General features: G+C 35.4%; 1 protein-coding gene across 6 annotated transcripts in view; it reads left to right on the top strand.

The window, feature by feature from the left end:
* The window catches only part of LOC110036846 (protein NUCLEAR FUSION DEFECTIVE 6, chloroplastic/mitochondrial-like), a 47343-nt gene extending 25696 nt beyond the window's left edge, over positions 1–21647 (top strand). For 2 of the 6 annotated variants that reach the window (XR_002295270.1, XM_020741387.1), the window contains one exon: positions 21407–21647. Coding sequence is in view for 4 of the 6 variants with exons in the window: in XM_020741387.1 (XP_020597046.1) it covers positions 21407–21414 (8 nt within the window). In the remaining 2 variants the exon portion in view is untranslated. Of the gene's footprint in view, positions 1–3007; positions 3040–6452; positions 6814–7918; positions 8195–21406 lie in introns of those variants that run through there. The other 4 variants (XR_002295269.1, XM_020741386.1, XM_020741384.1 and 1 more) reach the window with 4 other exon arrangements.
* Positions 21648–24671: the final 3024 nt, after the last annotated feature.

Here is a 24671-nt window from a genome sequence, read left to right on the forward strand (position 1 = left end):
ACTTTGTTGGACAGTGGAAAATTGGACTATTAGATGAGAGACACGTTCTTATTCAAATTAACAATGAAGAAGATTACATGCGCTTATTTGCTAGAAGGAAAATCTAAATTGATAACAGAGCAATGAAGATTCTGAAATGGTCTGTGGATTTTGACCTACAGACAGAACCGCCAATCATTCCAGTTTGAATTTCTCCCTGGTCTGAAATTTAATTATTTTTCTAAAAAAGTACTATACTCTATTGCTTCAGCTTATGAAAAACTACTCAAGACGGATGTTCTTACTTTTAATCTTTCCCGTTCATCTGAAGCCAGAGTACTTGTTGAAAGAGACATCACATCACCCGCTTCTAAGAAAATCTTTTTGGGCACACAGCACCATATATATTGATAGAAGGTAGAGGTTGAATCTTTTCCGTCGTATTGTTCAAACTGTCGTATGTATGGCCACTCCAGTTCTCAATGTCACCATCTACACCCCCGCCTCAGATCAAAAAAGCAAAGTGCTCCGCTAGAGGCTGTGATTCCATCTCATCCCGATCAGCACCAAGTTTTTGACACTATTGATCATCAGAAGGATATCCCGGAAGACGTCAATATCCCCGTAGGCAATATGACAACCATTCATTCCACAGTTGTAGCTCCCCAGTCTTTGGAACCTTCTATCGTCGGGGAGGGAGATTCTTTTCAGACTCCGCCTGCCATAGAACCTATCGTCGATAATACAGGTAGAAATACTTATACTGCTACACTACCGCCTCATCAGGTCCAGAAAGATGTTAATGTTACTCAGACTCATGGGGATCATGATGTGCAACGACCTACACCTGTCCTACCAGCTTTGGAATTACTGATCAGATGAGTCAATCTTCGGATGAGGAATGACAGGTCTACACATCCAGGAGGAAGAAGAAGAATGAAGATCTACTCGAGCTCAGGAATCTGATGAATGATACTTTGGTAATGATACTTTGGTTACTGGTTACTACGGGCAATGGTACTCACCTTACTAATTTGTTAACCGGCTCACTTCTGAGAACTTGAGGCAGGAGGACTAAAGTGGGACGTCCCTAACACCTTTGTGCCCTTTTGTGACTTTTTGGCTTTTTGCCTTTATTTTTCTTTACTTTATTTGGATTTTTTGTGTGTTGTACTGTATGAGTTGACCTTTCTTTTAGGTCTTCTCATACCACATTCATGTATCTTTTTCGTATTAATATATTTGCTCTTGAGCTTTTTCATAAAAAATATATATACAAATATAGATATATATCTATGTGTCGCGTACCGCGACCTATTAGCTGACATCCATGGCATAAGGTCCCTTAGTTCGGGGGTTCGAATCCCCTCTTGCACAGTTGATTTTAAGGAGGCAGAACTCAAATTTTTAGGCACATTAGGGCGTGGCTGGAGGCTCGTACAATAGCCTCTGACCATTCTTTTTGAATATATATATATATATATATATATATATATATAGTTCTATTATTAACTTGACACATCTAAATCATTATATGATTTCTTTCCTCAAAAGGTTTGGTTTGCTTCTTATGCTAGACTCTTACAAATCTTATTATATCACCTCTAATCTTCTGTTTTTATATTTAATTTGATTAAACCTATTATTAGCGTTTAGTAAGTAAATCAAATAATAATATCATAAAAACTTAAATACCCACAAGATTCAGTTTTTATCGTTATCATACAAGGCTTAAATTGCACACAAGCTATCTCCATTCTCTTTAGCATCAAATCATCCACTTGCAATAACTTATTTAAATTCATAAAACCATAAATGTTAATATTATAATCTATTTAATTAACTAACTTTATATATTTTAAAACTTAAACTAATTCGAATAAATTTTATTTAACCTAAATTAAAACTCACATTTTTTACCTACACATGATCGGTCGGCTGCCCTATCTGTCGAAAAATTTTTGTATCCGGACTCCGGACGTAGCTCTACGTGCAGACTTCAGTAATACACCGCCATGTGTGCTTTATCGGGCTCACCTAAAAAAATATTAAAGTGGAACCGCAGAGGTTATTGAAGTAGAACTACAGAGGTTATTTATGCTTTAACTCCAATAATGCCTCAATAATTTAATAACCCTCCTATAACCTCCGCGATTTCATTCCAATAACCCCCTACAAAAACCCCTGCAATGATCCCCAATAATCTCCGTGTTTCCACTTCAATTGCCCCTGCTTTAAACCCTGCAGTAACCCCCCTAATAACATCCGCGGTTTCATTTCAATAACCCCACAATATGCTCTGCGATGTATCACACGTGGCTGCATTTTACTGGAAGTCAGCACGCAGAGCTGCATCCGGACTTCGGATGTAAAATTTTCTCCCATCCACCACGCTCAAAGCTCTTGCTTGAGCCTTTTCCACATCTGCTTTCCGTCAGTGCTCTACCTAGAATAACACCGTGTTTCTCTTCTTCCCTCAATCTCCTTCCTCTTCTCTTTCACGCGGCTTGACAACTCTAACTTCACGCACGATACCGCTAGAGCTTCACTCCCCTTTTTTGTCCTTTGGTTGCGGCGCAACCCACGAAGCGTGCACGATGCCGTCCCTCTCTTCTTCTTCCTAGCTTCGGCCGCGTGGCTCTACCCAAATCACTACACGCTTCTCCTTTCTCCTCGTCCTCTACACACAGAGTTCGGCCTTTGGTGCTGCTTCTTCCCTTCTTCTTCGACCTCCTTCACTCACATATAAGTCGATCGACACCTCATATGTTTTTCTTCTTCCGCTTTTACTTCCGTCCTCGACTAGGGCATGACAAATTTCTTTTGTCGATCTCTCTGCTCTTTCTCTTGCTCGTTCATCCTTTTCAAATGAGGGGAAGTGCGAAAGATTGTATGTTATAGTTGAAACTTTAAATTATTACAAATCTGATGGCCTATCTGCCATCTCAACCTCCGCTAGTTAATGCATAGTTATTCTCCCAACATCTTTTTTTACATAGTAATGCAAAATGCACTTTTTGACAACAAGGTTGCCTGCTCAGCTGATGCAAGTCAACATTTTAGCTCATGGGGGAGGCCTGCTAGCACACCAACCTTCAATAGTAGCAAGCTTATAAGGTAATGGAGGGTTTCTTTCCATTCCCAAAGAGAGAAAAAAGGAGGCTTGTTTCTGTTGTATAGAGCTCTCTGAGTTTATAACAAATGTCTTTTGTATTTGTTTTTTTTTTCAATAGTTGCAAAACATATTCTCAATTATTTGGTCTTGGTGGACTAAATATAGGTTTGTATAGCTCAGTTCTACTTGCATTTGATGGAGTGCCAAGTAAGGCAATATTTTCACTAACTGGTGTTGTCATAGCACCATGTCTCCTCTTTCTTTAATTTTAATGGTAAAGAACAAGTCATTAGGTTAGACATGGTCTTTTTTTAAAGATTTACATGCTTACTTGGTCATATTTATCATATAGTCCAACTAAGAATTTATAAACTCTCTTCCTTTTCAATAGTTTTTTAGCATTACATCTTTTTCACTGTATTTAATTTTAATTTACTAGTAGTAATTGTGTTTAAGTTTAGGTTTTTCATTTGCTATAGTATTTGTGATCACAAGTGTATCTTGGTGGTGTGAATTTTTCTTTAATCTTATAGGGTAAGGCACCCTCACGCATCTGAAAATATATTTTTTTTAATTGCAGCTTGGGCTGTAAATGAACCTATGCATTGTTGAACAACTCAAACACAACTCGATTGATACTCGATCATGGTTGTTCAAATTAGTAAATAAGAAGTATGAATATTTTTTAAAAACTCGGAGCTTAAATGAATCAAATTTGAATATAGTCTCAATCTCTTGTTAATGTTTATGGACAGACTCATTCATTGTTTAACACGTAACTTGTTAAATATTCTATATTTACATGGCATATTATTTAAATAAAATTTGATTAATTAGAACTTATTTAACAATTATTTAATAGTAACATATTATAATTTAAAATCAACATACACATAAATTCAAAGTTTTTTTTTTAAATTTTATTATTTAAATAAACTAGTTTGTTAGTGCTTATTTATGTTATTTGATTGCAGAAAATATTATAAGTTATATATTTTTTTTGTTTAATTGATCTTAGCTAGTTAGATGCTCATTTGAAATCTATTCAATTGCTTATTTATTTAGGTTCATTAGATAATTTATTAATAACCCTATAGAAAGTCAAATACTCAATTTTTTTACTTATTTATTAGTTTTATATGAAAAATATTGCCCAAATCAAATGATTAATTTTATATGAAAAAATAAATACTCATTTGATTTTTTAGCTTTTTCATTAATATAAACAAGCACAAATCAAGTATGGACATTAAAAGTTTTAAGCAAGCCAAGCAATAACATATTTTTGAAGCTCGTCTCAAGCTCTAACCGAATACGAACAACTTATGATTCAACCAAGCAAAGTCCAAATCATGGCATACTCGTCTTGACTCAGCTCGATTATAGCCCTAATTGCATCCCAAATATCCTTGGGTATTGTCAAGAACATGTTGATTCAATTGATTTCTGGTATAATTGAATATGTCAACTAGGACATAGCTAAGGAATATTCTACAGTATAGCAAAATTAAGATCATCTTCACTTGGTATGGGGCCATTAAGGTTGCTCAACTTTCGCTTTCCTTTGAGAAATCCTTTTACAATCAGGTACAAATGAGGTTATTTCTTCCAATCAATATTAATGAAGTTTGAAAGTTTTGGTACTCATCTACAACAGTTTGATTAAGATCATTGGATTGGCCAACAACTTCTGAAATATAGGATTTTTTTTTTTAAAAAGAAAATTGGATTTTTTTGGTTGAGCAAGTGTCTTGCGACGTTAGTTGGAGGTGGAGTCTCGGTGGATAGGTCGTGGAGAGGATTTTGGATTGAGGTAAAATTGTTGGGGGAAAAAAACATAAAAAACTCAGGGCCCCTTTTTCCTAGAGTAGAAGAGAAATGATTTAAATTTTGTGGATATGATTAGGGATCTTGTCTTTGTAATCAACAACAACAACAACAATAAAGCCTTATTCCCACTACGTCGGGTCGGCTACATGAGTCGTTTTTCTCCATTGCATCCTATTTAGTGTCGTATTTTCATCTAGTTCTAATAAATTAAGATCATTTTTTATACAATAAGCCCAAGTCATCCTAGGTCTACCTCTGCCTTTCTTAATATAAGTCGAATCTAAAACATCCACTCTCCTAATCGGATATTGTCTTTTTAATCATACAAACAAAAATTCTTGATTGCAATTAATACTTTCCACCTATGAAAACTGCTTTTTACGTTAGAAATATCTTAGATTTATGCTTCTTGAGGCCTACATATTGCTAATGATGAATGTAAGACGGGTGACTCACTTTGCAATCCCATGGATTGACAATCTGTCGACTATATAAACCCCAATATCTTGTTATAAGTGTATGTGCCACCACATTTTTGTATGAATGGATGATATTTGTATTTTAACCATAAAATGATAAATGACTTGAAGTGTAGGAACCGCGTTTTAAGAATATAAAAGAAAGAGGATGTAGGAGATTCAATTCAATTCATGGTAAGGTTGTAAATATCTGTGATTGCAGGAAGTTCTCGTACTACCTTGATGATAATTTAAGTCGTTTCTTGGTGAATATCCCTAGCAAGCACCTTTAACTATTCCTTGGAAACTGAATATATGCGACTGGCTTCACTTGCATTGTCCTAGAAAAAAGGGCTGTGTAACTGCTTTGCTTCACACACATTCTGCAGCCAACTAAGCCTGCAACTTATAAGCGTGCATGTTCCTCTTTAGACTCTTTTTTCCCTTCTACCAAACTGCTTCAGTAAATTTTGATGGAAAAATAAAGTTTCTATGGGCTTGAGAACACTTTTATAAATATTTAATGTGAAGTTTAGTTCCTATTTAAGGAACAATGCATTCGGGAATCATATGAACGCTCATGTTTATGCAATTTCAATTGTTGATATGCATTAATCTAATAGACGTAAGTTATGCTTCTAAAGCCTTTAGGGTTGTATTCATTCACTTGGATATCCTTAGTGCATGTTTGCACATTACTGATTTTGCTGTGGTTCTTTTATAGCTACCCATCGACTTCGAATTTGAATGCACATTTTTGCCTCATCCCTTATTCATAGCTCTTCGTTTATTTTTTTTATTTTTCTTTCATTAATGCTACATTTTGCGATTGACTTCAAGGTGTTCTTTTCTCTTTGATTCTCTTATACCAATTATGATCCATAACATGTCTTGTAGTAAACTCATGAAATTGGTACAGGATATTCAGTTAAAATTTCCTGTTTGCTACATCAACTGATTTGTTTGCATTATAGTTTTTTTTTTTCTTTGACCACGATCATTTGCCATTCTTCTTGTGTGTTGCTTAGTTTATGATAAAGAGGTTTTTTATTGCATTTTTTCTTGTGTAGGACAAGATGATATTTGATGAAGCTCAACCTACTAACTTGGCCAACTTCAATTATTTTGCGCTCTTTTGGAATGTATAATCAAGGATTCATTTTTCCGAGTTGATATCATAGTTGAGTACTTGGATTTCAATTGATCTCCCTTGAGTCCATACTTTCACCTGTAGTACCTCAACATGCACCAATGGATCAGTATCAGGCATGAAATAAAAAACAGAGAAACATATTTTGTAAGGTTTTGGTACTAAGTATGTCGAGAAATATTTAATGTGTATTTCATACTTAAATTTTGTTTTTTTTGAATGGTTTGACGTCTTTTTGTATTTTATTTTTATTTAGAAGAAGTAACCTATATTACTCGACCAAAAAAAAATAAGTGATGTGCTCATGTTTTTTCTTAAAAGTACAATGTACATGCATCTTGTGCTTTAAGTCCCTCTAGAATGTTCAAGTTCACAATTTTGTCACTTTCTTTTCCTTCAGCCCTCTTTGCTTATCATATTCATTTTAGGTTGCCATTGTAATTTTTTTATAACTCGTTGTGGAGAAATGGACATACGTGAGTGGGATTAAAACTTTGTTGTTGTTGTTGTTGTTGTTGTTGTTGTTGTGGAGAAATGGACATACGTGAGTTTAATGCATATGGCATGCTGAAGTTTCTAATCTTAGTGGCGGTGGGAACTAAGAAGGTGATGGGAGATGTGCAGAAACCAAGTATTTTTTCCTCCCCTTTGTTGGTGGGTTGATCCAATTTCATTTCCAACGTTCTACACATCCTCTTGTCAACCTGATTCTTTCTCTTTATCCTCTTGCCTCTTTTTTATTTTTCATTTTTCCAGATCACGTCTTCTAGCAAATTAAATGTTACACTTTAGACCACAGAATCACAAAAATTCTTGTACACTTTCAGGAACTGTGTTTAACTTGGCAATATCTTATTTGTCATTTAAATCCAAAAGGTTAAAACATACGCATTTATCTATAAAGTCCAAGTGCCTACAGTTTAATGCCTGGGCAGTGGACCATAACAAAGATGAGAATCCAGTGGGCATAGCGGGATCAAGCTCTACCGGGCATGCTAAATTTCTATGGCCTAGGAGAGTGCAGTAAACCCTTGCTCTAATGATTTTTTAGATGCTAAAATATTATGGTCGTGGGAAAGTTCTGTTGCTCTCATTTACCAGTAGTATATCTAGTCAACTTTATATGAAGTTTTTAAAATTAGAGAAATCTGATGTCTCTGTCTTATTATTCAAAAGCTTGATGCAGTTTATTTGCTTGGTATGACCCACAGAAAACTCATTATGCCACACTTGTGGTCCTGTTAACGAATCTAAGAGCATGTCAAATTAGGTATTTGGCTATTGTGGTCATTCATAATCTGACCAATAACTGAATAATTTTGAATAATAATGTATGAATTATTGATTTGTGTAAATTCCACACTCATATGCTTTATTCATAATCAGCTGGCAGTGATGATGTATGAAGATCCGAAGGATACAAGCGAGGTCCTGGATAAGACTGAATTATTAGAAGAGTGATTGACTGTAATAGACAAAAAGTAGGGCATTTGAACCCTTTGGATAGATGTTGAAGTGATATTTATTTATCGTCATTCATTTTGTGTTTTTTTAAGGTTACTTTAAGTTTAACATTTTAGGCTTGTAGTTAGCCTTCATTATTCAGCTGTTCGGAAAATATAAGTTATTGTGATGCTTTTCCCCGCAGAGAAACATCATTTTTATGGAACTTGTGCATTTTCTTTATGATTTATTTTTTGAATCGTTTTACTTACGAGAATGCCAATCAGTTTGATTTGTGATTACCATTAAGACCCGCCCCAGAGTAACCTTGCCTGCAATCTGAAGTTGTTTACCTTTTTTGATGGAGTTGTTTGTTAAGTTTTAAATGAGCTTGTTCAATGGTACCTGTTCAAAAACATGCTCTTGGTGCATAATTCAATAAAACAATAGTGTGTTATGTGAGAGTGTGCTTGTTGGTTTCCTTCAAGGCCTGTTGAACTTAACCTGAATCAAATGGCGATCCAATGGCCTCAAAACTTGTTTTTTGTCTTCTCGATTCTGTCCAGTTGCTAAATCTTGCAGCCTTTGGTTGGGTCATGTCTTGAAATTTCTATGGCACATTTATGCCAACTGTAGTTCTTAGTCTTTTCCCAGCAGATATAGAATTCTAACTTGCGGTTTCTTGTCCTTGATCAAAACAATGTACTATGGAGTTCCGGACTTCGCTTTATTAGGACTGTTTTAGGTTCCAAAAACCTCTAGAGCATTTGAGCTGCTTGGACACCAATAAATGAAAGCGAAGTTTCAGAGGGTGGGGTAAGAAGATTACACTAGCACAGTGTAGAATCTAGAAAATAATTTTATTCCCTTCTTTCACATCCGTTACACTACACAACATATATATAAATAATGAAAGGAAACAAAGAGGAATCCATCTAAAAAGGAAAGAACATAAAATAGAAAATAAAAATAAGGGAAATATCATTATTGGAGTATATTCTGAGAGAAGGAAAAATTTCCTTCCTAATGCAGATTTGCATTTTACTACACTCTCCTTTAAGCTGGTTTATATATATTGTACAAACTAAGCTTGGACTTCAATTCATCATGACTGACTCTTGATAATAGTTTGGTGAGAATATCAATAATTTGCAGTATTGCGGGAGCATAGCTAAGTTGAAGAATTCCATTGTTAATCATTTCTGAAATGAAGCATCAGTCAATCTCGATGTGTTTTGTTTTGTGATGACGCACATTATTTTTTGCTATGTTAATATTCCCTAGGCTATCAGTGAACATTTTAATTGCCTTTCATCTCAACTTTAGGTTCCTTTAATAGCCTTTGAATTCACATTCTCTCACGTATTTTGTAAGGTCTAGACCCTTATTAGAAGGCAACACAAGTGACACCAGGATAAACGGGGGCGCCGGGACGCTAGATCTGGACACAGGCACTTGGATCTAGTGAAGGTGGGGCCTAGGCACCCACTTTGGGTTCCCGCTCACCTAGATTAGTAAGGGCGGTGCCTATTAGATTCGTGACTTGAACCCAAGCCAGCGAGAAAGCATTGCTCAGGATGTGTAGGCGCTAGGAGCAGTTTGCATACGGTTTGGGATTTAACCCCTTCACCACGGATCGTAAATACTTTTGCTTGCATGTAGTGAACTCTCGAAGGGCTTTCTCAGGAACAGTGAAGTTCGAGAGGCTGGTTTCAGAGCATATGATTTCTCCAGTGCGATCTAAAAAGGGTTTAGAACGGAATTATTGTAAGTTACAGTGCTGTAGAGAAAAGATTTGAGCGGTGAAGATATCTGTACATTTCTCCTTTCATAGTAAAATTTTGGTGTGGCTTCTTGGTTTTTTTCCCGTTTTTTGGTTTTTTGTGTTAAATCTTTGTGTATTTTTTGTACTTATTTTTTTGTGCATTTTTGCTTCAGATTTTTCACGTTGTGGTTTTGATTGTAAATCTATCGAAACGTAAGTTTCCGTCCCATCAAGTGGTATCGAAGCTAGAATTTCTTTATCGAAACTTTTGATTCAAGTGGGAGCAATAGCCGACAAAGCAATGTGCAAAGTAGAGAAGTTCAATGGATCAAACTCTATGTTCTAGAAAATACAAGTGGAAGATTTGTTGCATGATAAATTATATTTGTCACTACAAAGAATCACCAAGAAGCTTGAAACGATGACTTTGAAAAAATGAGAAGTGCTAGATCAAACAACCCTAGATTTGATCCGCCTTTCACTTTCTTTTTTTGTTGGGTTCAACATAGCGAATGAGAAAATTGAGATGGATCTCATGGCGACATAGACAAATTTATGAAAAACCTTCAGCTTCAACTAATGTTTTTTGATGAAAAGGTTTTTCAATATGAAGATGACTAAAGACAATTCGATGGTTGAACACTTAAACAATTTCGATACTATGACTAGCTAGTTGTGTTATGTGGGAACCAAATTTGATGATGAGGCCAAGAAACTTTTAATTTTGTCTCCGTTGTGAGACAATTGTGATGGATTGGTCACAATTGTAACTCTTCAGGTCATATGATGTTGAACTTCAATGACATCATGGGGTTAGTGTTGAATAAAAAAATTGTAGAAAGATAACAAATGGTGAATCTTCAGGTTCTACGTTGAATGCCAAAACAGGCGAGTAAATTGGACAGGAATAAAAGCACATAGATAGATTCAAGTCCAGAAGAGGAAAGTCTGGGTCAGGGAAAGGAAATGACAAATGTGATTGCTGAAACTACGTGACGAAATGACATTTCAAGAAAGATTGCAAAGCTCTGGTGGCAGAGGCCAAAACAAGAATCTCTCTACAAATGTTTCAACAGGAGAAATTCAAAGTGACCCCCTGGTTTATTATTTAGTCAATACTGAATCTCAGTATTCATGTGCCTCTTTTTATGCATGCCCCAATAAAAAGTTGTTTAAAAATTATACTCATAATGATCTAAGAAAGGTTTATTTGGGAGATAACTAAGCCCGCAATATCTTTGGAAAGAGTATATTAAAATGTCAAATGGAACAATTTAAAAACTTAGTGAAGTTAGACATATTCCAAGCCTGAAGAAAAATGTGATCTCGGTGAGCCAACTGACAACCTTGGGTATGTGACTACTTTTTCAGGTGATTTGGAGAAGGTGACCAGACGGGCAATGGTGATAATTCGGGGTAATATTGAATGCACTATTTATCTGATCAATGAGATGCTAAAATTCATTGATGTGTTGGAACCAAAGTCTATGTCACCTCAAGCTTAACCATATGAGCCATAAATATATGAAGTCCATAATTTATAAGAATAAGCTTCAGGGTTTGAAGGCTATAGAGATTTCTACGGACATTGTGTATATGACAAGTAAATGAAAGTTTTTTTCTCTAAAATGGGTCATTAGTGAAGTCTAAGAAGCTGGAGTTAGTGCATACTCACGTATGGTGTCCTATTCCAGTAAGCTCATTGGAGGTTCCCACTAATGTCACTTTCATTGACGATCACACTAAAAAGATGTGTTTACTTCTTAAAGCATAAATTTAAAGTAATTGAAGTGTTTACAAAGTACAATTCCATGGTGGAAAATGAAAAAAACTTGAGGTCAAAGTGTCTCAAGTTCAAATAATGGGGGCAAGTACAATTGTTAACCTCACTTTTGTGAGGGCCTATTTTCTCTCTGTAGAAGCCTAGGATCTAGTTTTATGATTTTCTAGTGACCTTCTGAGATGACTAGAGATGGAACTCACCCATATAGGTCTTCTAACCAATTCTACATTCACTTAAGGTTTGCTGAGGTTAAGCCCAAATTCTCAGCCCTTGGTTGAGATGGTTGTGGTTTAGACTAGTGGAAGCCCAATTTGAATTTCTGTAGTTGGAAAGGCTGCCCATGCGTTCTAGGAGTCCCCCTAATGACCCATTGACTACCCCTGGAATTCTTTTTGGCCTAATAAAAACCCATTAGGCAGGAGATTAATCCTAGGCCAATGAAGGATTTTATCTCTGACCACATTACCCTAAAAGTCCTGAAAATCTCATTACATCAAAATTCAAAGCAAGGGGAGGGGTGGGTCATCAAAGTCAAACTTTGGTCTCACCTAATTTTTTCCAACACCAACCGGCCCTAAAATTACCCTAAACACAACAACCTAATCCTAAATTTTAAAATCACTAAAACTCACCAAATAATCAAATCAATTAATGAACAACTAAACCTATCAGAATAAAATCGAAATTGAGTCAAAATGTCAAGGCTGTAGTCACTTAAAAAGTCAAAAATTAAATTAGGGAGGTAACCTTCGCAATTAACATAATTATTTAGATATGCTAATTGTGAAGAACCATTAAGTTTAATCCTTTTTAGGCTAACCTTAATTGCTCAAGGCTAGGCTTAATCACAAAAACCCAAGCTATCATGGGAGAGCCCTTCGCCCATCCCTCATAGCCCATTACCCGTGGGTCAACCATGACACACATCACTCACATAACCCAAATAACCTACCATGACACTACAACCCAAATAAGAATTAATTAAAAGAAAAATTAAACACAAAGTAAATACATAAAGGACAAATCATGCACACTTAGCTAAGGGGACTAACACTTGTCACCCAAGTCGAACTCACCCATGTTCAAACATTGGGGAATTAAACTCAGGCCAAGGATGATTCAAACCAGGCCAACTCTGGTCTTAGCCACCAAACCAAAAGCTCCCCAATCCCCTCATGCCTTGGCCATGCCATGTCATCTTCTTCCCCATTGGAGCCTCAATGGTCAAGCACTTCAAAAATGAAGAAAACATTCTCCACTGCCCAGAAGCTTCTGAAATCCCTCTGCCCAAGCTCTGATGAGCCCCCAAAGCTTCCCCAAGCCATCCATGTCCTCTCCAATGGCCTCCCACGACTATAAATAGCCCCAACCCGCAAGCTTCTACACAGGACCAAGCTCTCCAAACCCTCACTAAGACCCTCTGCCTCCAACACCGAAATTGCTCCCACACCCACAGACCCTAGCGGCCCATCTCCACCATCCTTAGGTCATTCCATCCACACCATTGCCACAATTTCACCACTGAAATTCAGGGCGTTTTACGCCTTTGACAACAGCCTCTCCAAAACCTCAATTTAACCCTCCCAAAAGCTTCACAGAGACCTAGCTTCACTTCCCCAATCAAAATCGAGCCTTCCTGCAGCCTCCACCATAGTTCAACATTAAACTGTGGCCCCATTTGGTCTTGCTCATAGGTATGCCCAATTTCAATCCAAATTGGAGCAAGGAGGAGCTATGATCCTCTTTGTCAAGCCCAATCGAGACCTCACCACTTGGAATAATGTAATGGCTTGAACTCACCATTTTTGCCTTCAGTTTGGTTTTTTATTAAGCAAAACTACAATGCATGCTCATTTAGCCATACAGATAAGTTCGTCTCACCTAGATGAAGCTATAGGAACAAATCTCGTACAATTTGGTTAAGTATCGAGGAAGATCTTGATCCTAGAGTGCGGACAGTTCTCGGTTCACAGACTCTTTGCGACGATAAATCGATGTCTTTTGTTTCCGTGTATTTGAAACAGACGACGGAGATCAATTCAAATAGCGGAACCACGAAGAGGATCGTAGTGAATTGCAGGCCACCTCAGCTTCTACGTGAAAAGGTCAGCCAACTCTGGAGCACCACATGGATCTTCGACGCGTACAAGGAATGACACAGCGTCGACGCAAATAAGTGAGATATTTAGATTTTTTTAATTATTTAAATCTAGAAAAATCCTATAAACTTTAAAAAGTCGTATCTTAATAAATAAAGATTAGAAAAGTAAAATAAAAATACCTCTGAACTCAGTGAAGAGAGGAGAAAATAATAAAAATAAAAAAAATAAAATAATTAAATTATATTTAATTTTTAATTAATTAAATACCACATCGAGTATTTTAATTATAAAAAAATAAATAGAAAACAAAAAAAAATTGAAATTTTCACAGATTATTCCTTCTATCGTTAAGGATGTTTCTCGATTTTTCTAAAGTTATGGGACATCCCTATCACCTAAATGTTTAATTTCCTATCAAAATTATAATTATTTTAAAAATAATTATAAAAAATAAAATAAAAAATTATAAATTAAATTGGAAATTAAAAAGAAAAAATAGGTTTGGAACCCTAAACACTAAAATAAGTATTTTCACATCTGAAAATTTAAAAATGAAATTAGTGCATTAGTGGTAGATTTGTAAAGTTGCAAATTTTGTATTTTAGCCAAGTTGTCTTCTAAACTTAAATTAAATAGAAAACCAACTCAGAAAACCTTAGGACTACCTTCTAATGAAAACTTTAAAATGAATTGAAGAGGGTTAAACCCATAATTATGGAATCATCTTAATGAATAAGATTTAACTTAGGTTTGACCTAACCTAGACCTAGCTCAACTCTAACCTGAAACATAACTTAGGTCAAACCCAACTTAAACCTAACTTGACTAATGTTAACTCCACTCAAGTCTACCCAACCTAAACTTGATTCAACCAAATTCTAAACTTAATCTAACTTAGGCCTAACCAAACTTAGACTTAACTCGATTAAATCCCAAACTTAACTTAAGTCCAACCTAACTTAGACTTGACTTAACCAGGTCCTAAACTAAAACCTAGTTCAAGTCTAACCTAACTCAGATGACTTAACTAAATATAACCCTACTCAAGTCTAACCCAACTTAAACTTGATTTTAAACTTATTCCAACATAGTTCTAACCCAACTTAGACCTAATTTAACTTACTTAATTTTCAAATATTAAACTTAGGGTCTGTTTGGGGCAGCTGCAGCTTATCCAACTTATTCTGATAAGTTAGTGATTAGCAACTCATCCGGATAAACTGTCTGTCTGTTTAGTTTGTGAGTTTGGAAAACAATTGATTCTTATGCCCTCTGTTTCTAATAAGTTGTTTAGCTGTTTGGTTTGTGTTTTGTAAACAATTTATTTACAGATTTTTTTAGTTAAATGAACAATCTGACATGCAAAATTTGTAATGTTATCTACAAAATTGTAATATATATCCCTTAGTTATTTTAAAATCAATTAAACCCCCTCAGACTCTTTCGACACAAACAGAGCATCCAAAAATTTACTCATTTCCCAATCAGAGACATGAAAATACAAAAGAGATGAGTTGTGTGTATGTAAAACTTTTCAAAACAAATTCTAGAGACACAAACATAATATCTTGTGGGAGAAAGTTCAAACTGCTAGAAAATATTGTTAAACAACCAATTCTTCTGCATTTACATATGCACAACAATTCAAGTGAAAGTTCTCCAAAAAATCCCCACACATATGGAAGCTCATTGCTCAAAAACTTGCACCAGCCATTTATTCAATTTTCTCCCCATCTATCTTACCTCGTGTTCCTAAACTTGAATCAACATCTGCTTTTTCTCCGGGATGGAGATGGTTCGTCGTTAGTGGATTCGAAGGTGAGCGTTTCAGTGGAGAGGATTCCGGAGGTCCGTAGCAGTATTCGTAGGAATAAAATGCAGTTTTGGGAGGTGGGGGGAGGGATTGGAAGGAGGAATAGAGAAATGGGTTAAGAAGATGAACTTTGCAGGTTAGACAGTCGGAACAGGGGTGGCAACAGAGGCACGTGAGGTCGCTGCAGGTGTCCATGACGGCGAGGACTTGGACCGGGGGAGTTCCGATGGAGAATCGCATGAGGTGGTCGGCGTTGTGGGGGATGATTGGGGAGAGGATAGTGGAAGGGGAGGAGAGAGTTTGGCTGCTTGCGTGATAGCGTGTGAAAAGCCTTGGATAAGAGACTACGGAGGTGGGGAATGGCGAAGAGGTTCGTGGCGGGTTGGAGGAGAGAATCCTTACTTTCTTTGATGGTTACTGGTCGGAGCAGAACTGAGGAATGAGAAGGATGGGAGTTTCGATGGTCTCTGCAAGCATCGATCCCTTCGCCTTTCTAGCTAGCGACAACGGAGCAGCTTATAGACGCTTGATCGTGAGCTTAGAGAGGAAGGAAGGGCTCGTGAGAGCTTCACATTCCGGGACGAGGGCAGCCTCGCCAAAATTTTTCGCGAACGCAGACCGCGGGATCCGACTAGCGGCCTGCGTTTAATGTAAAATAAAAACTCCATTTTCATATAAGTTCTCCCAAAACACGATCCAAACGGTGAGGCGGCGTTTTCAAAACGCCGCCACAGCCGATAAGCTGCCCCAAACGCACCCTTAACCTAAAACTCAACATAGGTCTAACCCAATCTAGACCTAACCCCAATCCCAAATTCTGAGCTCTCAACCGACTTAAGCACAATTTGAGCCTAGTTCAAGTCTAACCTAACTCAGACTTGACTTAACTGAACTTAACCATAATTCCAATCTAGGTCTAACCTAATTTAGGCCTAATCCAACCTAATTCAAATCCTAAACTAAAACTTAACTCAAGTCTAATCCAACTTAGACTTTGACTTAACCAAATCCTAAACTAAAACCTAACTTTGGTCTAACCCAACTTAGGCTTGATCTAACTCAATTTAATCTAAAATCTAACTCAAGTCTAACCCAACTTAAACTTGACTTAATCAAATCTTAACTCATGTCTAACCCAACTTAGACCTAACTTTAAATCCAACTTAACTCAAATTCTAAATTTAATTAAGGTCTAACCCAACTTTTAGACCTGACTCAAGTCAATTCTGAGTTTAACTTTGGTCTAACCTAAACATAGATCGAACCCTAAACCAACTTTAAACTTAGCTCAGGTCTAACTCAATTTAGACCTAACTCAACCTAACCTAACTTAGACTTGACTCAACCAAATCAACTTAATCAACCTGACCTAGCCTGTGTTAACCTGTGTTAACCCAAATCAACTTAATCAAACCTGGGTCAACCTTGCTTAACATGGGTTAACCCAAATCAATTTAATCAAACCTGAATCAACACGACCTAACCTGGGCTAACCCAAACCAACTTAATTAAACTTGTATTAACCCATCCTAATCAGGGCTAACCCAAACTCAATATTAAACCAACCTAGGTCAACTCGACCTAACTTGGGTTAACCCAACTCAACTTAAACCAACTTGGGTCGGCCCGGTCTAATCTGGGTTAATCCAAATTAACTTAAATCAAACTCGAGTTAACTCAACCTAACTACGGCTAACCCAAATTAAATTTAAACATATTAGGGTCAACCCAGCCTATCCTGGGTAATCCAAATCAATTCAAATCCAACTTGATCAACCCATCCTAACTTGGGCCGATCCAAATCAACTTAAATACAATTCGGGCTAACCTATGATAACCTGAACCAAACTCAAAATTGACCAGTAACTAAGGTTAAGGAGTGTTTGACCTCTTATCAGAGAATAAAAACACACTTGATTTAAAAACACATCCCAGAGACAATATGGGTTGAATCCAAAGTTTGTAATAAACATAAAGGACATGACATAAAACACATCGTAAAAAATCATCAAAACTTAAACTTCAACTGTAGAACACAACGTGGTTTGAGAAAGAACTTTGGAGAAGGCAACCCATGACAGTTAATGAAGTGCCTTCCAGTCACTCTTGACTAATTAAACCACAAATTCAATGACCTCGAGAGGACGGAACCATGTGATCTTAATCAGATCGTTTCAACATCAAAAATAAAAATATAATCACAAAATTTAATCGTTTAAGAAGTCTGAAAACTTTCAACTCATTAAAATCCGAAAAAAGACATTAAAACTTAAATGAAATCTTAATAAAAAAAATCACCAAACACAACTTTAACCTTATTACCTGGATTTACAAAGATCTCTTTGATGACACATCCCATGATTGTTGACAGGAATCTTCCGGTTGGAGTAAGCTTGACTGCCTCTTTGAACTAAGTAGATCAGGGAACCTGACAACCCCTGGACGACGGAAAGCCATTTGCATTTTGACAGGTTGTCCTAAATAAAAATATTAATAATTTACTTGATTAAAATAAATGCGGAGAATTCTAATTTTATTTTGCAGGTCTTCTAAAGACAATATTCAAAATGTCGCATTAGATTTACTTTACTTGTTATCCAGTGCTAACCATGTTTTTTAGGGTTGCTATAAATAAATAAGCTGTTGTAGTAACCTAGGATTTTTCCTTTGAGTCTTCTTTTTTTATAGAGTTAGAAAGTGTTGTGATCAATTGACTATAAACATCCAAACCATCCAAAAGAAGACAAAGCACAAAGTGAAGGATGAACCTCAACTAAACCATCAACGGTAGTTTGAATGATCTTAGTTGACGAGTCTGACATTAAGTTAGGGTCTGTCCAAATTATAGGTCGATATCTATATTTATGTATTTTGTCTGGATTACCGGTAGACTCACCTAAGGACTAAGTCTTCTATCCCAACCTAAACAACTTCAACTTAATTTTTCAAAATAAAATTCATAACCAAAACCACATAAATCACTGTATTCACAACCAAAGGAACATATTTAAACAAGCTCAATTGACATCAAATAAAATCGAGTAGAAACTCTCTTTCGGTTTAGGAATATGAACGATAACATGATCTGTAGACATATGCATAACATATTGCTCATATTCCTTGTCTTCAGACCCTCACACATTGCACGAAAATGGGTGGTTTGACTCGTGAGTACTACTGCCTTATAGAGTGAATTTTGTCTGTGCATATCAATTGGCTTTTCGAACTGACCTTCTATGCATTCTTCATCAAGGACTTGCGTAACCTATTACAAAGCTTGCTTCGATGCACTCAACACCAATTAAACCTATTCATTTAATTGTGGCGAGATATAAAACATTTAAATTTGAAATTTCAAAATATGTTTGCATTAGTCTTAGGATATTATACATAGCATACAAATCTAGGCAACTCGATTTATAATCAAGTTGTAAGGCCTACAACTTCTAATAAACAACAATCTACCCTATCTTGCGTCATCGAGACCGGCCATGCATAGTTTTGAATGTGATTAGATGGTTTAGATGACAGCTCTTTCCAGGCAGGGCTATAAGCCCATTGCTTTGCTTGTTTTCCTTTTTTTAGGTGAAGGCACCGAAGTTTCAAATTGGGACTCCGAGGTGGTTCGTCTAATTATGACAAATTCATATCTTTAGACTCCTGCATGATTGTATGTTGTGCAATATAAATCATAACATTCTAACAAAACATTAGGGTGAAACATTGAATTTTTATTTAAAAAATAAAAAATGTGAAAAAATAATATAGTATGGGATATTACTGAGGTTTTCTCGGTATCTTCAATTGTCTCTTTCTTTTTTTCCTTATGACTTCCGTTAATAACTTTTTAACTTTTGAGTCATTTGGAAATCTAATGTCCAATTGTGGAAACCTGAACTTAGAAATTTCATGAGGACAAAACTGTGGCCTTAATCGATTGTTTTTTTAAGTAACATTTGTTGCTTAAGATGTAATTAATTATATGGGTTTGCCCCTATAGGAAAGAAATGACCCCATAACTAATCTAAACTCTATCTAGTATTCAAATTAGATAGGTGAAATGCCCTATCAGGTTTAATTACAGATCAGTGCAGATACCCAATATTTTCTTAGTTTGAATAATCTTATCCATCGTAAAAGTTGTATTTTTACCTTTCAAGGTGGTTTACTACTTTTGATGATGGTTTTGATTATTTAAACAACCAAAAACTTTGAATCTACATAGCATTCAAAAATCTCGTGTCAGTGCGAAGAAAAAACTCAACGGGTCCTCAGCAACCATGATCAAAGATTTAGGAATTTTCGGCTACGAAAGGGATCAGGCATGAGGTCATTGTTCCAAGAACACTACAACAGAATGGTGTGGCTAAGCGCATGAATAAAATGTTATGGAGCTTGTTGGAAGTATGAGGTTGCATGCAGGATTATCAAGACAATTACGGGTAGAAGTAGTGAAATTGTGGTCTTGTTCTGCATATTTGCTTAGATGGCCATGATGACACTATTCATTGCAATTTGCATGGAAACAAAGGCCTTGCACCCATCATTAATCTAATCGATCTGTCATCAAGCGGTGTACTTGAAGAGAGGTCTTTGTGGATCTATTTGGCATCAAATTAGACAAAGTTGGCATTGCTAACAATGCCAGGGCATGCTTAGAAGGATTGGTCTCTAAAACTTGTGCAAACAAAAGTTGTATGTTGGTCTTCTGCACACGATATTCCTTAGGTTTTGTCAACTAAACTGTTTGTAGTAGAAAATGTGGTTGCAATACCCGCACTTCACATCAAATATCTCCATGAAGACCTGATTCAAAAGAAATTTGAAAAAAAGGAATAAGTGTACCAGAAATTTGATTAGACAGTTCCTCAAAATGACAATGGAAGTCTTGAGCTTATGAAGTTTGATGTAACTTAGTCAATTTGCCTTGCAAGTCCTGACATGGCAGAATACCTAAACTTTATGGAAAACTTCCTTTGAAATTGTTTCAAGAGAATAGTTATTTTTTCGAATACATCCTTTGATACCAACTCATGGCTGGTCCATCTATCTGCACCGATATATTAATGAATTGTTGTTCCTCCGTCATATGATATACAAAACGAATTGATCAACTTTGAATAGCTAAAATGTGTCACATCCGTTTTTACCTCTTAAAAATGTGTCATATAGTATGAGTTCCTTCTACCATATTTGTTTTTGCTACTATCTTCATTGAGGAAGTGGTTTAGTAGACAATGAAAGCAATGCATCAGGTACCGGGAGAGCATTTCAGGCCACTCTGATTCCAACAAATGGAACTGTAGTTTTTGAGGGTGAGGGAGGAAGATTACACTAGCAGGGAAAAATTATTATGGCTTCCCTATTCAGGGGTAAGATCATTATTTATAGTTTCAAAAAGTATCATAGTTTATAGTTCTTTTGTAACCAAATATAGAGACTTCATTTTGTGCATGTTATAGACACACAGTCACACATTGAGAAGTGAGAAGTTGTTCATAACTTATTCTATTCCATTATTTGATCTTGATTTTATTCGTTTCAGATAGCCTCTGAGATTTTCCACGAATGGAAAACATACAAGTTAAAATCAGATAAGGATGAATGTCATTGAATGAAATAAACTAAGCTGCATTTTATAGCTAATTGATAGGCATTCACCCCCAAATATTTTTCTCGCTATGATAATTTTCTTAAGCATCATCATCCGATTGTCCGTTTTGCTATTTCTTCTTCGCAATTTTTCTTAAATTATACTTTATATATGTTCCTCAACTTTCTTTATATTGTCAGATCTCGTGATTCAGGGCAGACAATTAGATTTGAGATATCCAATTTCTTCACTCGTCAATTTTTTTATCTCTTCCATTTGTTGATGATTCTGATTAAAAGATATCCTTATGCACTTTGATGATGATTTGAGATAAATGAGAACGTTGGATCTTAGATTAGTGTTCCTGTGTTGTAGATGGATGAGTTGGTTTTTTGAAGGCACTGTGTCGATGAAAGTGCAACTGGATGTGCTTTTATCATAAGTTGAAGAAGGTAATTATTGTTCGATTCTAGCCCAGATTGAAGAATTATTGGAGATTTTTTTGAAACAATTGAGCTGTTACCATGACGTTTTATTGCAGCCCTTTTCTTGTTAAATTTGGTCGTTTTTGCTGTAATATCTTACTTGTTATTGAAAAAAAAAAGATATTCATTTGAGGCAGTAATATTTTAATTATAATCGTTTGAATTATTGTGTTATTACATTACATATGTTGCAAAATTTACTCCTTTGGTCATTCAAGTTTTTGGTGTCAGTTGGTGAATTTAGAGAGCTTGCTTTCCATATTTTGGTTGTCGTTGCTTTCTGAATTTTGTGTTTTTCTTTGATAAATCATAGTTTAGTTTGTCGAGTCCTGATATTTAACGAATCCTATAAGCTACAAGTTTGGAACAAAAATGGCTGATGTTTATAAATATATATCCATATATCTGAAATATGGATTTTGATATTTATCTATTGAGAAATAAACCCAAAATAGTCCTGGCTATTAGCAAGTGTCCAATTTAGTCCTCGAGTTTTAAAATGCTCCAATTTAGTCTCTGGCTGTTCAAAATTGTTCTAAAATTGATTTTAAATAAAATTTTCCATTTTTTTTGACCGTCCTTTCACGTTTTAAGGGCAATTTTATTTATTTACAAAATTCACAAATTAAACGTATGAAGGGTTCAACAGTTCTCATTGGAAAATTCATACGCGAAGCAGCCTCATCTTAAACCTAAATCCTTCATTCTTGTTGCTTCTCCCCTTCTGTTTCACCATCGACCGAGCAAGCAACTCAATAAACTTAATCACTGCTGCTCCACTCGACAGAGCAGTCTCCGTCTCCGTATCCATTTGCGTTGTTTGTGTCGACGACAAGGCTTTGTCCACATGTGAGTGCGGTTGCTTTCCATCTGTTTCACCATCAACGAAGCAAGCAAGTCAAGGCAAGTACTCATTCGATGCTTCTCCACTCGACGAAGTAGTCTATGTATGCATCTCCATCTGCAGTGCTTGCGTCGACGACAACGCTTCATCTCCATCCAAGTGCTTGCACTTCCCCCTCGACACCAACGTTGATTGCAAAGAGAAGCGACTTCAACATGCGTCGATTTGACTTCGAGAAGTTGTCTCTATTCAGGTAAATAAAACATTATAAATTTGCAGAGAAGTAATTTATTGATGAAGAAAAATATAATCTATGTCGCAAAATAAATTATTTAAACAGATTTAAAAACAGACAATGGTGGAGAAATTGAATTTCTGATTTTGTGATGTTTGCATTTAATTGTATTTGAGTAGTATTTAATTAGGTTTTAAGCAAGATTTAGCCTAAATCCAACCAAACATTATATACATCAATTTTTATGCTAGTTATATATATAAATAAATACATAAAAGATGAAAATACCCTGCAATTTATGTACACAATCATTAAATTCAACGGAAAGTATGATTTAGGACCAATATCAATTAGGAGCAACTTTTAGTAGTTTGGGACTAAATTGAAGCATCCTAAAGTTGAGTGAATTGGATACTTGTTAACAATTGGGGGCTATTTTGGGCTTTTTACTCTTTAATTATATAAACATCTAATTCTTTCTATCATATCAAAAAGATATTTATATTAACATGTTTAAAAAAGTTAATTGCATCTTTTCATTGAAAATGTTTTGATGTGATTCTTCACTAAAATGCAATATAGTTAAAATTTGAATTTGAGGGTGAGATATGTAAATGTGTAAGAATTGTATGGTCGTTTTTTTTTTATATATTCTTGTTGGATGTGATTGAGTATGGCAAATTTGGTGTTTCATGTTTTATAGTTTGGATGTGATTGAGCATGACAAATTTGGTGCTTCATGTTTTATAGTTTGAATGATTTCAGAATGGTCTGTGTTGTAATCAATTTGGAACTCGTTAATATTCTCAATTTCTGCTGAATTCTGTAGTTTCGGTGAAGTTTTAGATGAAATTTGTTAAAAGTTTTGATCTATTAACAATACTCCATTAGAAATTTTCTATGAAAATTTTATCAAATTTCATAATAATGTAATTAGAGTCTTAATATTTATATCTTGTTATTTCAAATTTGAAATTGCCCAAAATTGAGAACCAAATCAAGTTTTAAAACCTTGATGTAGTAGATGTGTTTAGTCATCAAAATGAACAAATGGAACTCTTATCCCAAGCCCAAAGTAGGGAAAAAATATTACTTCTGGATGTCTGGACAACGACTTGGATGCAGCAGAGGAGGGGAGAAATTGGACCTCCGCCTCGCTGCATCCGGGCCGTTGTCCGGACATCCGAAGTCCAAATGTAATATTTTCTCCAAAGTAGGTGCTATTATGGTGCTTATATTTTTTTTTATTTTTTATTTTTTATTTTATTTTTTGTTTATTATAACTAAGAGCTTGTTTACGATAGTTACAATTATTTCAAAAAGTTGTTGTGAAGTTACTGTAGGATAAATTGCCTTAAGAAAGTAGTTATTTGTGAATCATTGTTTGAATGGTTAACTTCTGCGGCAATTGTTTTTGCTAAAAGGACTTTAATGTGATTATGTAAATGTGATAGTTATAAGTTCATCTTTATAGAATGAATCCACATAAAACACTAGAAATAAATTTCTGAAGTTTACAGAAAGTCAGAACTTCAATATATTACATCAAATGTTATACATCACTTAGCATTTAATAACATAAAAATTAAAAGTATAATAACAACAAATAATGCTATCATAATATCACGCTTAATCTCGAAGACATCAAGTGTTTTGAAAATTTATTTTCTATTGTTACTCTCGATATATGACCACTATCTAATATGGTCTTCTTATAGCCGTCAGCTCATTTAAAAAAGTTGTAATCATTTAGTGATCTATTTTTGAGACATCTTCGTATAGCTTCTTATCATGATGTAAATATGCAACATTGTAAATCACAATTGCAGTGCACAATTCTAGAGATAGTAGAAGTCCTTAAACTCATATTTCCATAGAATGCGTGGTTTAATACTATACTCTCAACTTTCATTACAAAATGAGCTTATCTTGATGTTAGAATGATTTATACCTTAGCCTATTGCTTGGGGATGTTAGATTTTTGCAAAGACCCGTCCATTATTGCAACCATAGTGGCTACATCCTGAAACATGGCAATTATCTCCACCTTCTTGCTTGCCAACTCGATTTCAAAGT

The sequence above is a fragment of the Phalaenopsis equestris genome, unplaced genomic scaffold (assembly GCF_001263595.1).
Source record: "Phalaenopsis equestris unplaced genomic scaffold, ASM126359v1 Scaffold211766, whole genome shotgun sequence".
Classification (NCBI taxonomy): domain Eukaryota; kingdom Viridiplantae; phylum Streptophyta; class Magnoliopsida; order Asparagales; family Orchidaceae; genus Phalaenopsis; species Phalaenopsis equestris.